Raw genomic sequence first — 14,824 nt, forward strand, 5'->3', positions numbered from 1 at the left:
TATCGAACCTACAACCTAAAAACCTACAGTCTATAAAGTTACCTAATGTCTGAGCCATTTTATTCACAACAAAGTGTCTTGTTTAAATGCTTTATGAGACGTTGGCCACGAATTTACGGACTTGTATTATTTTTCTAAAACGTTCAATTGTTGGGCTACAAAATGATATTTTTAAAGTATAGTGGGTCATCTCTCCACATTTTGGTTGATTAAAATCGGTTTAAAATCCATTAAAACACATCAAAGGTCACAGAAACGATTTTATACGCTTTGATTTTCTTTTTATGATATAAAGATTGGCATAAAAGAATAGAAATTGGTTTGTGTACTCATGTTAGCATTAACAATTTAAAATAAATGAGCAGTTGTAATATATTGATAGAACATGGTTGGCTGGAGAGATAGCATCTATCGTTTTCTTAAATAGAAAAATACTTGAGTTATGATTTTTTCTTAGCTAGGTTATCAATCAATACTTTTTCATTTTTATGATGACAAACATGATAATCCACATATCAAGCGACCATTGTCGCTTGTCACAAGCTTGCTTGTGTCAGGACACTTAAGATTATTTGCTAGATTATTATCTCCGCCCATTTCTCTGGAAATAGCCCTCCCCGATGTATTTTATCTTCTTCTTTTTTGGAAAAAAAGTGTGTGGAAATTTTTCTTCTTCAAAAACTGGGACTTGGTAAACCAAAAAATGCAAATGGTCGCTAGATATGTGGATTATCATGTTTGTCATCATAAGAATGCAAAAGTATTCATGCATTAACAGTTAAAATGTAATAAATTGGAATTAAAAGAATGTTCAGGAGGATTCTGTGACATCTTGTCCATTTGAAGATAAGCATGTAATCATTTCTTGTTTTTGCCCTAAGCTGTCCAAAACTGCTGCCAAAATATAAAAAAGCAATACACATGAGATTCTACATATTGCAATGTGTTTTATGGGTTCTAACCACGAATGATATTATTTTTTCCTAATGTTACTTTACGTTTAGTTTGATTATCATAATTAATATAAAAATGATTGAATGATATAATAGATTTTCCTTTTAACCATCTGTGCTTGAGACCTTTATTGAATCAAAGCCACCCAGACCACAGTCTAAAACCTTTGCTTAAAATCACCCTCTTGGCTTTGTATTAATTACTTGTACAGTACCGAAGAATATATTAATCTAAAATGGTCCGTCTGCATTAATTTGAGACACCGCCAATGAGACCTATAATTCTTACCCGTAGAGTTCCTCTCTTCTCTGTAACTATCCGCCAACTCAACTCCGTTCAAAAGAGCGTCGGCCTTTTATAACCTCTCCAAAAAAGCCGCTTTCTGTCACGTGGCTCGGGATCATCTTAACGTTTTATCTAATAACCGAACACAAAGGAAATTTTCTGATTTAATGATGCTTTAATTTTCCAATCAAAAGATCAAAACTTATTGAAAAAGAATATTTACTACAATATTGTTCTGTGTGCAAACTAGAGGCTCTGTGGTAAAGCTTGCGATTGATAACCTCGCTAAGAAACAAATTATAACTCAAGTATTTTTCTATTCTATTTAAGAAAATGATAGATGCTATTTCTTTAACCGTCCATGTTCTATCAATGTACAACAACTGCTGATTTATTTTAAATTGTTAATGCTAATATGAGTACACAAACCAGTTTATATTCTTTTATGCCAATCTTTATATCATAAAAAGAAAATCAAAGTGTTTAAAATCGTTTCTGTGACTTTTGATGTGCTCGAGCATCCCTCAACCAGCCTAATGTAAAATGACACTAGTTTTAATGCATTTTTTATTGCATCAGTGGGTCTGTGTGACGTCGTGAAATCAGGAAAGATAAGCGAGAAGCAATTTTCTCAGATGCTTTATTTTGAAGTTGATATCTAAGTAATGCAAAAGCAAACCACACGTATGTTAACATTCTTCATGCCAATCTTTATATCATAAAAAGAAAATCAAAGTGTTTAAAATCGTTTCATGTGACCTTTTGATGTGCTCTATCATCCTGATAAATACATATGATGTAGAAAAACAAAAATCATTGTAGTTGTAAGTTATTAAGAAAATTTTCAAAGTCTGCTCTTCCTAAAACAAACCTGTACTACTGTTTTATACTATCCAACTTCTTAAAATCTTTATTACTAAACTGAACTTGTGATCCATGCCTGTGGTTGTCTTCATTTGTATATACTTATGTTGAACCTCATATGCAAGTGAACTGGTCTTGAGCGAAAAGAATTGAGTTGAATTGAATCCCGTAGATGTTTTCCATAATGTCAATACATTAAACTTGATAAGGAGAACTTTGGAAAGGTCGATTTAAATTATTTGCTACTTTTAACAACTGATTCCGAGTTTGAATGTGAAGAAGATTATCATTTAAAATGTTTAACGGTACCTTCTCCTTAGTTATTGAAACCGCTGTTGGGGTTTATAGGAATCTGCCAGCTACTGCTTACATTTTTAGAATTTAATTTTCATTGACTATACTTTTTAGATTTAAAAGATGCTTTATATCATAAAATATTCTAATGATTCTCGTATCGAAATGTCTTTAGAAGAATATCTTAGAGGTAAATGCTATGTGAATATATGTATTTTATTTCATTGCTTACATTATTTCTTAGAAATATGAGTGTCAATCAGAAAGTGAGTCGTACATATGTTTTATTGAAATAAGGATACTCGTAAAGCATCGTTTCGGACCACAAGTATTACACAACAATATCATAATAGCATTACACATATAAACATTATCACATTGGTTCATTAACATACGACACGTACAAATACACTAGTTCAACCAAAGATAGAATATTTAAAAAAAATTACAAACATATATTTGCATTTCCATTGTTCTTTCCCATTGTAAGCCCATACGGAGGAGCTGCAATTATTTCTCTATAATCGCAATTGCTCTGTCAGTATACTATGACGTCATAAAGGTGTAACGTTATATATACTTTTCCATGACGTTATAGATTTAAATCACTATACGATACATCATGTGTTTTTCTCCAACTCGATTAAAATTGACGTATTTACATGTAATATTAAAACATGTTTTGATAACATTTTAAAGGAATTACTGTTATAACATATCATTGATTCTGTTAACAAATATATGAGTATTAAAAAGATACATTACAGTCTGAATGTTTACTTTTGATGTAATAGCTAAATGTCAAGGTCTATGCTAATACAGGGCATTTGCGAGTGGTAAAATGCAAATATAAGTAATAAACAACGATTATTTAGTGAACATGGCGTTATGAATAGCAACTGCTCTGCTGGCATATTCTCCAGCTAGCGCGCATCATGGAATATGCCAACAGAGCAATTGCTATTCATAACGCCATGTTCACTAGATAACGTTGTTTATTTCTTAAATAATACGTAAAATATGCATACACAAGTGCAACATATACTTGATAATACAATATTCATACATAAATATTTGCATCAACTAGGGATGCTTCTCTCTTCCCTCTGGTTCGTACGAAAATCGATTGTAATTCACAGCTGTAAAGAAACTGACAGGACTGAAATCTACACGATCCAGTTCTAACCAGTCTATCGATCGGTCACACAGTAAGGTAAAAACTGTAAATTTAAAGCTGTTGTACTCATGACTTGGATTAAATTTTACAGTAATTTCGAAATAAGGTACATAACAATATGAAGGATGTCCCATATCTCCTTAAAACAACAGAAAATGTGATTGATGCTGACAGAGCTTAGAAAAAAATTGGGGTTTATATGTTTGGCGGAAGGGGCCAAGAATTTGCAAGTGATTGTTGCCATTATTTTGTTTGTAGATTTATATACACCATTTTGTTTCATTACTATACACAATATGTTTTGGTCTTCTGCAACAAAATTTAAAACCTGCATGTAGTTTACTTCACAGTGTGTCTACGTACTTTAACAACTTAACCAGTCAGTAACAAACCTTATCATAAAAAGTCATATAATCCACATACTATTAAAGTTTTCTCATATGTAAAATTTCAAATTAAATTTTCATTGAAGATACTAAAATAACACATAATACTAGCAATATTACAAAATAAACAATGTATAGTCAGGTTTTTGCATAGTTTAAAAAACTATGACAGCAAAGATAAAAATTAGGGAACTAAATATACTCAGAACCAACGGTTTATTAAATTGTTTTTTTCTGTGCTAATTTACACTGTGCATTCAACTGCGCTTGTTTCTTAATCTCTTTTTTAAGAGATAATCTTGTTTAAATATAAACATATATGTCGCAGATTTTCTTGAGGATACTAGTATCTTAAAAGTTTGATATCAAGCAGCTAGCTGAATAGTTGTTATTCTTAATTAAACAAATCATTGTTGTTTATTTGGTGGTTATGAGCAATACCTCTGTGAAACAAATGCACTTCTGATGAAAAGCAAAAAAAAAAAAAAAAAAAGATGCAACCTCTCTCTCTCTCTACTCAGACATCCATTTAAACATCTAATTAATTAATTTAATGACTTCAAACCGGACGTTGATTGTTATTTATGAGTAAAGTTCAGACCATTGAAAAGTAAAATGGTAATTGAAATTCACCATACAAGCTATTGTATCCGTTTCCTAAACAATTATTTTTCTATTTGTTTAGCATAAGAGGTTTTGATTTTGAGTGGTTTGGCTAAATTTTTCCCAATTTTATTGTTATAATATTTGATTTCATTGAAATAGCCAAAAATCGAAACAGTTTAAAATTAAACACAAACTTTAATAACAAAATACCAATTTAAAGTACGCATGTATGTCTACTTTAAAACTACAATGTTTTTAAAATATAATAACATCTAAAATAAAAGAAATTTAAAATCATCAGTTTATATTCTGACTTAAGGAGATTAGCACCTGAAATACTAGTACTGTCAATCACCCAAAAACATCTTGGATATAAAGATGGGGACCTAACATGTTCATTTATTTTATTTGTTACCTATGTCACATGCCATTTTTTTGAAATATGGGTCCCCAAACAGAAATGATAATTTTCCTGAAATTATGGCTTAATTTTGGCAAGGAAATTGATTAAATAAATTGAAGAAATCAAACAAATATTTATAGTTTGAACTATTATTTAGTTATGATTTCAATACAGTATGAAGTTGAACATATGTAGTGACTATAAAAGTATTATCCAAGTTATAGTTTTAAAAACCTTGCTTTACTGATGGTTTGAAATGCAAGTATATAATAAATACAACAGCAAATGTAAAGGTTGTAGAAATTTTTGGAGTAATCAAATTATAACACAAATAAAAAAAATACAAGTAATGCCATCTTTCATAAACATTGCATACAAACAGACATACTTTTAATGCCTTATATAAAAGTAAAAAAAGTAGGGTTCACATCTCAAAAAATTGAGATATGACAAGAAATAAGCTAATTTTAGGCAAAAATTCAAGTTCATTTTTTCTTGACTTCTTTGACATATAAGCTAAATATGCCAAAATATATTGATAAAAATATCAAAATTTTGTTCAAAAATGTTTTCAGAACATGGATATATAGTTATACCGAAAATATCTTATAGTTTGGTCTGCGCTTAAAATTAGGAGACTAGAGTAACAGTGATCTAAAACTATAGAGTTAAGAAAGTTGTTAATTTTCTAACTAAAATACAAAAAAAAAAAATTCTAAGTAAAATACTAACTAAAAATTACAGGTCTATGCATTATATAGAAACAGAATATGCACATAAAATAAGGAAAAAACTGCATAAAATCCAAGGACCACGAAAGGAATACTGCACGTCGGCCACGAGTTTCGGGTGTGCAATCGGGTGTAACGAAACAAGTTACTGACATCTCAGAAGGAAACAAGTCTTCTTTTTAGAGGAATGATTGGCATCAGTAAGCTTTATGTTAATGTAATGCAAAAGCACTACATGAAATAAACATGATAAAAAGAACATATCGCACTATTTTGTTGAGTTCCGAAAAAGGAATAAATAATTTTCACTCTTAGTAGGCGAAGTGTTTACCGTTTAAAATACTTCCGTATGCAAAAAAAAAAACTTGATTTGAATCATTATGTAACTGTATAAATGTTTAAATCTCAAGGTATTAATCGCATTACAGTAGTGCTGTTTTTAGTAATATACATGTAGTTTTACACGAAACTGTCACTACATAGTAAACAAAGAAGTGCGAGTCGCAATGTGTGCGCCTATTCTAAAATGTGCCGGATGCCTCAAACGGACCCAACTGTGATTGGCGGCCGAAGACGATCACAGCTGAGACTGAGAATCATCTACATACATGTTGAACGCGCAACATTTAAAAAACAATCATTGGCTGAAATGATGATTAATAAACATGTATTTCGTGCTCATAAACGTAGAAAGTTTGACGGTTTGGTATTTTGTAGAGCACAGTTTCTCCTAATAACTATATTCATAATGAAATTTAAATATAGTGATATAGTGTGATGTATAAATAATTTTAAGCAAAACATTCATCTTAATTGGTAAGAATCATGCAAAGTAATGTAAACCGTGCAAATAATATAAATTAGATGTCGTGTCATTGTATTTTTATAGCACGTTTCACATTAAATATGAAAAAACCATGTACGTAGTGACTTTCATCTTATTTTTACTGATAATAAAAAATAAAATCATTTACGGGTAATACAATTTCAGGTCACTCTACTTTATATTTAAGGTCTTCATGGTTTAAGATTTTATTTTTGATTATACAAGTACATACCAGCATACAGATGTGCAAAAAAGTTTTTTAAATATACATAAATAACGAGTACCAAAAGGGCATAAGTTGGTGCCTTAACATATAAGTGTCAAAACGTTTTGGTGCCTTAACTTCTTGGTGCCTGTATTTATGAGTGCCAAAACGTCTTCGTGCCTTAACGTCTTTGCTGGTTCGGAGAAATCTCGGTGCCTAAAACACCGTAATTCTTTCATTTGTACACAAGTTTAAAGAAGATTATGGTGAAGAAAACTAATACTTATATCAATATACAATGTTGACAGCATTGCATTTTTTTTTTATTCTACAAAATGCAAAATGTACTGATCTCAAACCATCAGGAAATCCTGAATCTTTACCTGAAATTTGAACAAAGCCGAATATCTAAATAAAAATGTACGAAGTTCAAACTTATGTACAGCACCGTTGATTATAAATTTCATTCAATGCACTAAGCTGTGTATTGTGAACAATATACTTTCAAACGTATTAGATTTACAAGTTTATAGACACTATGGGCATTTAGAAAGTGCACAATATTCAAATTAATTCAAATTTCTATCATATTAATAGTATGTATAAAATATAACAACAAGTATTCCTTTTAAAGAATGATCGGCAATAATGATGTATTGATAGCTAGAAGCAATCAACGTGATCAGTTTAATGTAAAATAATTAAAAAGGTACTGTATTTTTACAAACTATAGAATATTTTGAATCTGTACACCATAATTTCATCACTATTTATAAACCGTCAACAAATTTAATTTCGAAATAAATTTGGGAAAAGCCGTTCGTAAACTCCTTGTCTAGTTTTATTTCTTTAACGTAATTATTAAATGTTAATGTATCTTTTTCTTCTTTAGAATACTGAGTAGGGCTCTTCAAAGAGCATTAACACGTATAGAAAGAATGAGTTGTATTAAAATAATTTAATGCGACTGAAAAACATTGAATGCCATCTTAACTTGCTATTTAGGTCTGTAACGGGACGAGCGGAGGCTACTCCAAACAACAACAAGACATCTTAAATTTAACAAAATTTAATAACAAAAACAAATAAGAGAAAGAAAGAAAAGATAGAAATATAAACACTAAACCACACAAACACTCACACAACTTTCACTCAACAAGAAAAAATATGATGTTTATACAAATGACCAAAAATAAATTAGAAGAGTGTCCGAATCTCCGGGGCTGTAGTCCTGGACCAACTACGGACAACCACAACTAGAGTAGTTTCGTCACCACAATCATCATCATCACCACTATCGTCAACATCATCAACTACAACACCATAATCATCACCGACGTCACCATGAACGACATCATCTACATCATCTTCATCGACATGACCATCATCATCGTCGTCGTCATCATCACCATAACATCATCGTCGTCATCAACATGAACATCGCATCGTCATCGACTTCACCATGAACGACATCATCTACACCATCATCATCGACATGACCATCATCATCGTCGTAGTCATCGACATCACCATAACATCATCATCTTCTCAACATCAACAATATGACACTACAATAAGTGTACAAGTGACACCATAACACCATAATAAAACAATATTGTATAATACATCATATAAGTATCTCACTGATAGTATCAAACTATGATAATGTATAAATAGTATTATATTAAAAGCAACATCTCAAAATATTGTAAGTATATAGTAACTAAGTTATTTGTTTACAGTAAACAATATGGCGTCTGAGACTTCCGGTGAAGCACTTCCGCCCAAGTAGTTAAGTGGAAAAAGTGACAATAAATTGTAAAATAAAATAACGCATAGAAAATAGCCCTTTAAATCACCGTTTCTTTATACAGCAATAGCAAAAACTGTACTATAGAAAAAGACGAATTCCATTTAAACACTCTCGCTAAAGTCACACATCAGTGAACACACAGGTAACTCTACAGTGAACAATGGTCAAGGTGACTTTATAGGACGACTGCGTAATACTAATAAAAAGGCAAAAATTTACAAATAAACTACACCAAACTAAATAAATACTTACCACGGTCAGCTATCCGTGTCCGCGTCAAATGCTGAACTTGTGAAACTAAAACATGCCACACAGGCTTCTAACACGATACCCCCTTCACACACTAAGCACGTCTTTATTGCTGGACAGCTCGGCCGGGTATAACTTAGCGCCTATTGTTAGGGTCGGCCAAGCACGTTGCAAAGAATTATGGGAAAAATAAAATCGGGTGTGTTCGATATGAACAGTGATTGTCACACACCTCCCCCCTTAAAAAATTGTCCTGCAATTTCAAATAAACAATCACTGAATTTTGAAAATTCTCACGTATTTACAATAAAACCTATATACATACCTGTACTGTCTACTATACATCTCACTGACGACTCAGGTAATCCGCACCCACATTGTCGCTTCCTTTGATCGCAATGATCCTAAAGCGGTATGGCTGAAGCTGCAAAGCCCAACGCATCAGTCTGGAGTTCTCTGTCTTTGCTTTGTTAAGGTAGGTCAGGGGTTGGTGATCAGTTTCAAGTAGAAACTCGCGTCCATAAAGGTACTGGTGGAACTTCTGTATTCCCCACACTACCGCCAAACACTCCTTCTCGATAACAGCGTATGCCTTTTCTCTTGGTTGAAGTTTCCTACTGGCGTACGCTACGGGTAGTTTCTCGTCATCCTCCATCTGTAACAGCACAGCACCTATCCCATCATCTGCAGCGTCCGTGCGTAAAATGAAGGTTTCATTAAATTCTGGCAACTTCAATATTGGCCTTTCTGATAACATGTGTTTCAATGTATCAAAAGCTCGTTGCTGACTTTCAGTCCAAATAACTTTATTTGGTTGGCCCTTCTTCGTAAGATCAGAAAGTGGAATGGCTATCGCAGAGAAATTCGGAATAAACTTTCTGTAGAATCCTGCTAAGCCTAGGAAGGCACGAACCTGTTTCTTGGTTTGTGGTATTGGCGCATTTCTGACTGCATCAATCTTGTCCTGTTCTGGTTCTAGACACTTGTTGCCCACCATATGTCCCAAACAGTCAATCTTGTCAAATCCGATGAAACATTTTGTCGGTCTGGCCGCAAGTCCCGCATCTCTGAGTCGTTCGAACACAGTCTTCAGTATGTGTAGATGTTCTTCAAAGGTATCTGTAAAAACAATGACATCATCGATAAAGTTTCCTACGCCGTTCATACCTTGAAGTAGTTTTCTCATCATACGACTAAATGTTGCCGGCGCGTTTACAAGACCAAACGGCATTGTCCTGAATTGGTACAATCCGGATGGTGTGGAAAAGGCTGTAAGCGGCTTACTCTCGTCAGCCATCGGTACTTGCCAGTATCCTTTGCTTAAGTCTATCTTTGACACAAACTTCTTTCCGGTCATTTTGGAAAATATGCTTTCTGGACTGGGCATTGGTTCTGCATCAAATACCGTAGCACAGTTCAGTCGTCTATAATCAATGCAAAATCGATTCGTTCCATCTTTCTTCCGAGCTATGACAACTGGAGCTGAATAAGGGGAAGATGATGGCTCAATCACATTCAACTGTAGCATTTTCTGAACTTCTTCTGTAATTGTTTTCTCTGTACTGAACGGAATTGGATATGGTTTCACACGCACAGGTTCAGACGATGTCACAACAATCTTATGCTCCACTAAGTTCGTCATTCCAGGTATATCCGTAAATACATCTGAGAACGAATCACACAGTGATTTAGCAGTTTCCAACTGATCTGATGTTAGTCTGTCTGCAAACTTTATGTCCTTTGCTGTTTCGGTTTGAGTAACAGGTGGCATAAGAATAGAGTCCTGTTGTTCATCATCATCTAGGTCACTAAAGTCTATGAGTGAAATTGCACATGTTGACAAAACACCACAGTTCAATGTATCTCGTTCAACATACTTCTTAAGAAGATTTGCGTGGAAAGTTTTCAGCTTACCTCCCATATCGATCTTGTAATCCATCTGTCCTAACGGTACTGCAGGTACTTTTCCTTTCGGAATAGTCCGCTGACACACGTCACATGATCTGCAAAACCGTCTAATGTCTGACTGAATTCCTGGCCAGTAAAATTCGGACACTACTCTGTCGGTTGTTTTCTTTGATCCCAGATGACCACCCATCAGCGTTTCATGTGCTATCTTCATAACGATAGTTCTGTATTTCCGAGGAACGATTAACTGTCGGAAAAGTTTTCCACTGGACACTTTGGGACTGCAAAATTCTCTGAACAACATTTGCTTCCGTTCACACATTTTTGAAAATCCGCCGTCACTGAAATGTTTAAGCTGTCCACTCTCAGCTAAGCTCCATAACTTTTTCAGTGTCTCGTCGTTTCGTTGTTCTTGTAAGATATCCTCCGGCGATACATCCCGTATTGCTTCCGGTACTTTCAATGGTTTGTATGGAGACTGTTTCTTTTTCAGTTGCGCACGCGTTTAAACAGCTGCTATGTTTTCAACGGAATGAATCCAGGCTGGATTTGGTTCATGTGGTTTCCTTACTCCACGAATATTAACAAGAATAAGATCGTACGAAGGCGAATCAAAGCACCAAGCATCAACACTTCCGGTAAAGTAAGGAGTATCGACATCAATTCTAGCCACATCTGAATCAATAATACGACCGTCTGCTAACTTGCATCGTTGAGATGTCCCTGTTAGTTGATCATCGTTTACCAGTTCTCTACGAATAACGGCACCACTACAACCTGTGTCTCTTAGCACAGTCACTAGTTTATTGCCAACACATCCTTTCACAACTGGCATTTCCGTTTCACAGAAAGCAACCGAATCACCAACACACGGTAAGTTTCCATGTTTCTCGACGACACTCGCGGCTCCTTGGCGACCTCTACCGCGTCCTGGATATCCATGGTTCCCATTATTGTACGACCCACGTTGAAAATCACTAGGGTAAGTATGTTTCGGTGTTGTTTCTTGTTTCTCGCTCGAATTAAACGGCCTGTTATTCGGACTTTTGCGGAAGTTGCAGTTAAAGGCTTTATGTCCTTGTCGTCCGCACTCATAACACTTCACTGCATTTCCAGATTGGTTTTGTTGCACGGAATCTTTGTACGGCGGTTGTCTATCGGACTGCTGTCGTCTGTCAAAGAGCGGTTTTTGCGTAAGTGAAGAAGATGTCACTGTTCTGGCCTCAGCAAACTGGTCCGCGTATCGCGCCATGTCTTGGATCGACATAGGAATCCTCTCCTTTAGGAATAAGGCAAGTTCTTTCGAGCAACACAATAAAAACTGTTCACGTAAGAACAAGTCCTTCAGATCATCGAATGTCTTGTTAGTCTTAGACAGCTGAATCCACCGCTCAAGGTAACTGTCCAGTCTGGTAGAAAATTGCATAAAAGTTTCACTTCCGTCTGGTTTTGAAAATCGGAACTTCTTGCGGAAACCGTCCTCCGTCATGTCAAATCGTTTCAACAGGGCGTTCTTCAACTCGTTGAAATCAAGTGCTGTTTCGGGTGAGAGTCTTGCGAACACATCCAGTGCCTTTCCTTTGAGTAATGCGCTAAGATGAGTCCCCCACGTGTCTTTATTCCATTTCTGCGTTGTTGCGTATATCTCAAATCTTTGAATGTACGCATCAATGTTGTCTTTCGAATCCTCAAACGGAGGAAGTTTTGGTCCTTTTATCACTTGAGAAGTTTCTTTCTCCTCTTTAGTCACAACACTCGGCTTCATGTGAGATCTCTCGAGTTGCAGTTTGTGATCAAGTTCCAGTTCTTCTAGTTTTTGCTGATGTCTCTTTTCTTCTATCAATCGGGCGTGCTCTCGCTCATCATGTTCTCTCAATCGGGCGTGCTCTCGCTCATCATGTTCTCTTGCGGCGCGCTCTTTCTCCATCTGTAGTTTGAAGTCGCGGTCTCTCTCCTCCTGTCTCTCGACTCTATGTTTCTCACGTTCGTCCCGCATTCTGGCCTGTTCGTCCTTCACAAATTGTTGAAGGTCTTCATCCTTCATCCCCATCTTGGTCCCCACTTCAAGTAGCTCCAGCATCTCCTTGACAGTAGACATGGTGCATTGACTGACAGACCAACTTACCTCAAAATTATCTCATAAAGGGACTAACTTCTCAACTTTTAACAAAACAATCTGCCTAACGTAATGTACTCACCAAGGGAAAAGGAAACAACGACCTACACTTGCTCTTACATGTACTACAAAAAAGATCAAAAAATGAAAAATAAAATAAACCTTGGCAACTGTTCACTTATAAAGATATCTTGTAGTATCTGGAGGAGTCAACTCATCCCACCGCTGCCACCAATTGTAACGGGATGAGCGGAGGCTACTCCAAACAACAACAAGACATCTTAAATTTAACAAAATTTAATAACAAAAAAAAATAAGAGAAAGAAAGAAAAGATAGAAATATAAACACTAAACCACACAAACACTCACACAACTTTCACTCAACAAGAAAAAATATGATGTTTATACAAATGACCAAAAATAAATTAGAAGAGTGTCCAAATCTCCGGGGCTGTAGTCCTGGACCAACTACGGACAACCACAACTAGAGTAGTTTCGTCACCACAATCATCATCATCACCACTATCGTCAACATCATCAACTACAACACCATAATCATCACCGACGTCACCATGAACGACATCATCTACATCATCTTCATCGACATGACCATCATCATCGTCGTCGTCATCATCACCATAACATCATCGTCGTCATCAACATGAACATCGCATCGTCATCGACTTCACCATGAACGACATCATCTACACCATCATCATCGACATGACCATCATCATCGTCGTAGTCATCGACATCACCATAACATCATCATCTTCTCAACATCAACAATATGACACTACAATAAGTGTACAAGTGACACCATAACACCATAATAAAACAATATTGTATAATACATCATATAAGTATCTCACTGATAGTATCAAACTATGATAATGTATAAATAGTATTATATTAAAAGCAACATCTCAAAATATTGTAAGTATATAGTAACTAAGTTATTTGTTTACAGTAAACAATATGGCGTCTGAGACTTCCGGTGACGCACTTCCGCCCAAGTAGTTAAGTGGAAAAAGTGACAATAAATTGTAAAATAAAATAACGCATAGAAAATAGCCCTTTAAATCACCGTTTCTTTATACAGCAATAGCAAAAACTGTACTATAGAAAAAGACGAATTCCATTTAAACACTCTCGCTAAAGTCACACATCAGTGAACACACAGGTAACTCTACAGTGAACAATGGTCAAGGTGACTTTATAGGACGACTGCGTAATACTAATAAAAAGGCAAAAATTTACAAATAAACTACACCAAACTAAATAAATACTTACCACGGTCAGCTATCCGTGTCCGCGTCAAATGCTGAACTTGTGAAACTAAAACATGCCACACAGGCTTCTAACACGATACCCCCTTCACACACTAAGCACGTCTTTATTGCTGGACAGCTCGGCCGGGTATAACTTAGCGCCTATTGTTAGGGTCGGCCAAGCACGTTGCAAAGAATTATGGGAAAAATAAAATCGGGTGTGTTCGATATGAACAGTGATTGTCACAAGGTCGCATTATAACGTAACCTTGTTTATAAATCAAGCCGTCTTCCTAGCCTCTATTATGCAAAATCAATAGATCGAGATCAGTTCATTGGGCATCTTCTTATGATTGAGGTCAGTTCACGAAGCCGATCACAAAAACAAGGTCAGACTAGGCCATCTAACTACGGTAAAGTGGCTCCATTTTGATGATAAATTTTAACATCATGTGAAGTAAACACGTATGATTGGTTTTGCCGACAGCCCAACAATTTGTGATCGGTCAGTTAAATAATAGTTTCTTATCCAATAAGTCCATGAAGGTGCGTTGTCAATGTTGAATTCCGAACCCGATCCATATTATAACAGAAAATTTATAATGTTAATATGTTTCATTAAATTCAACAAATTCTAATACATAACTTTTCACAAAAACAATATGATAAAACGAGGTTGTAAAATATATGTCTTAACCGCTTACATCATAATTTGAATGTTAGGTGAATAACTTGA

The 14,824-nt window shown here is 35.0% G+C and overlaps 1 protein-coding gene across 1 annotated transcript; it reads right to left on the minus strand.

Annotated features, from left to right (window-relative positions):
* Positions 1 to 11,201: 11,201 nt before the first annotated feature.
* Positions 11,202 to 14,342, minus strand: LOC128161275 (uncharacterized). The gene is made up of 2 exons (XM_052824532.1): positions 14,111 to 14,342; positions 11,202 to 13,613 (listed from the first exon to the last, which is right to left on the minus strand). Exon 2 carries the CDS (start codon positions 12,797 to 12,799, stop codon positions 11,207 to 11,209), a length of 1,593 nt encoding a protein of 530 aa, XP_052680492.1. The 5' UTR covers positions 12,800 to 13,613; positions 14,111 to 14,342; the 3' UTR covers positions 11,202 to 11,206.
* Positions 14,343 to 14,824: the final 482 nt, after the last annotated feature.

This window comes from Crassostrea angulata, chromosome 1, assembly GCF_025612915.1.
Source record: "Crassostrea angulata isolate pt1a10 chromosome 1, ASM2561291v2, whole genome shotgun sequence".
Classification (NCBI taxonomy): domain Eukaryota; kingdom Metazoa; phylum Mollusca; class Bivalvia; order Ostreida; family Ostreidae; genus Magallana; species Magallana angulata.

Bases quoted from the DNA above. Each gene is read 5' to 3' on its own strand.
- LOC128161275 (XM_052824532.1), bottom strand. From the start codon at position 12,799: ATGTCTACTGTCAAGGAGATGCTGGAGCTACTTGAAGTGGGGACCAAG.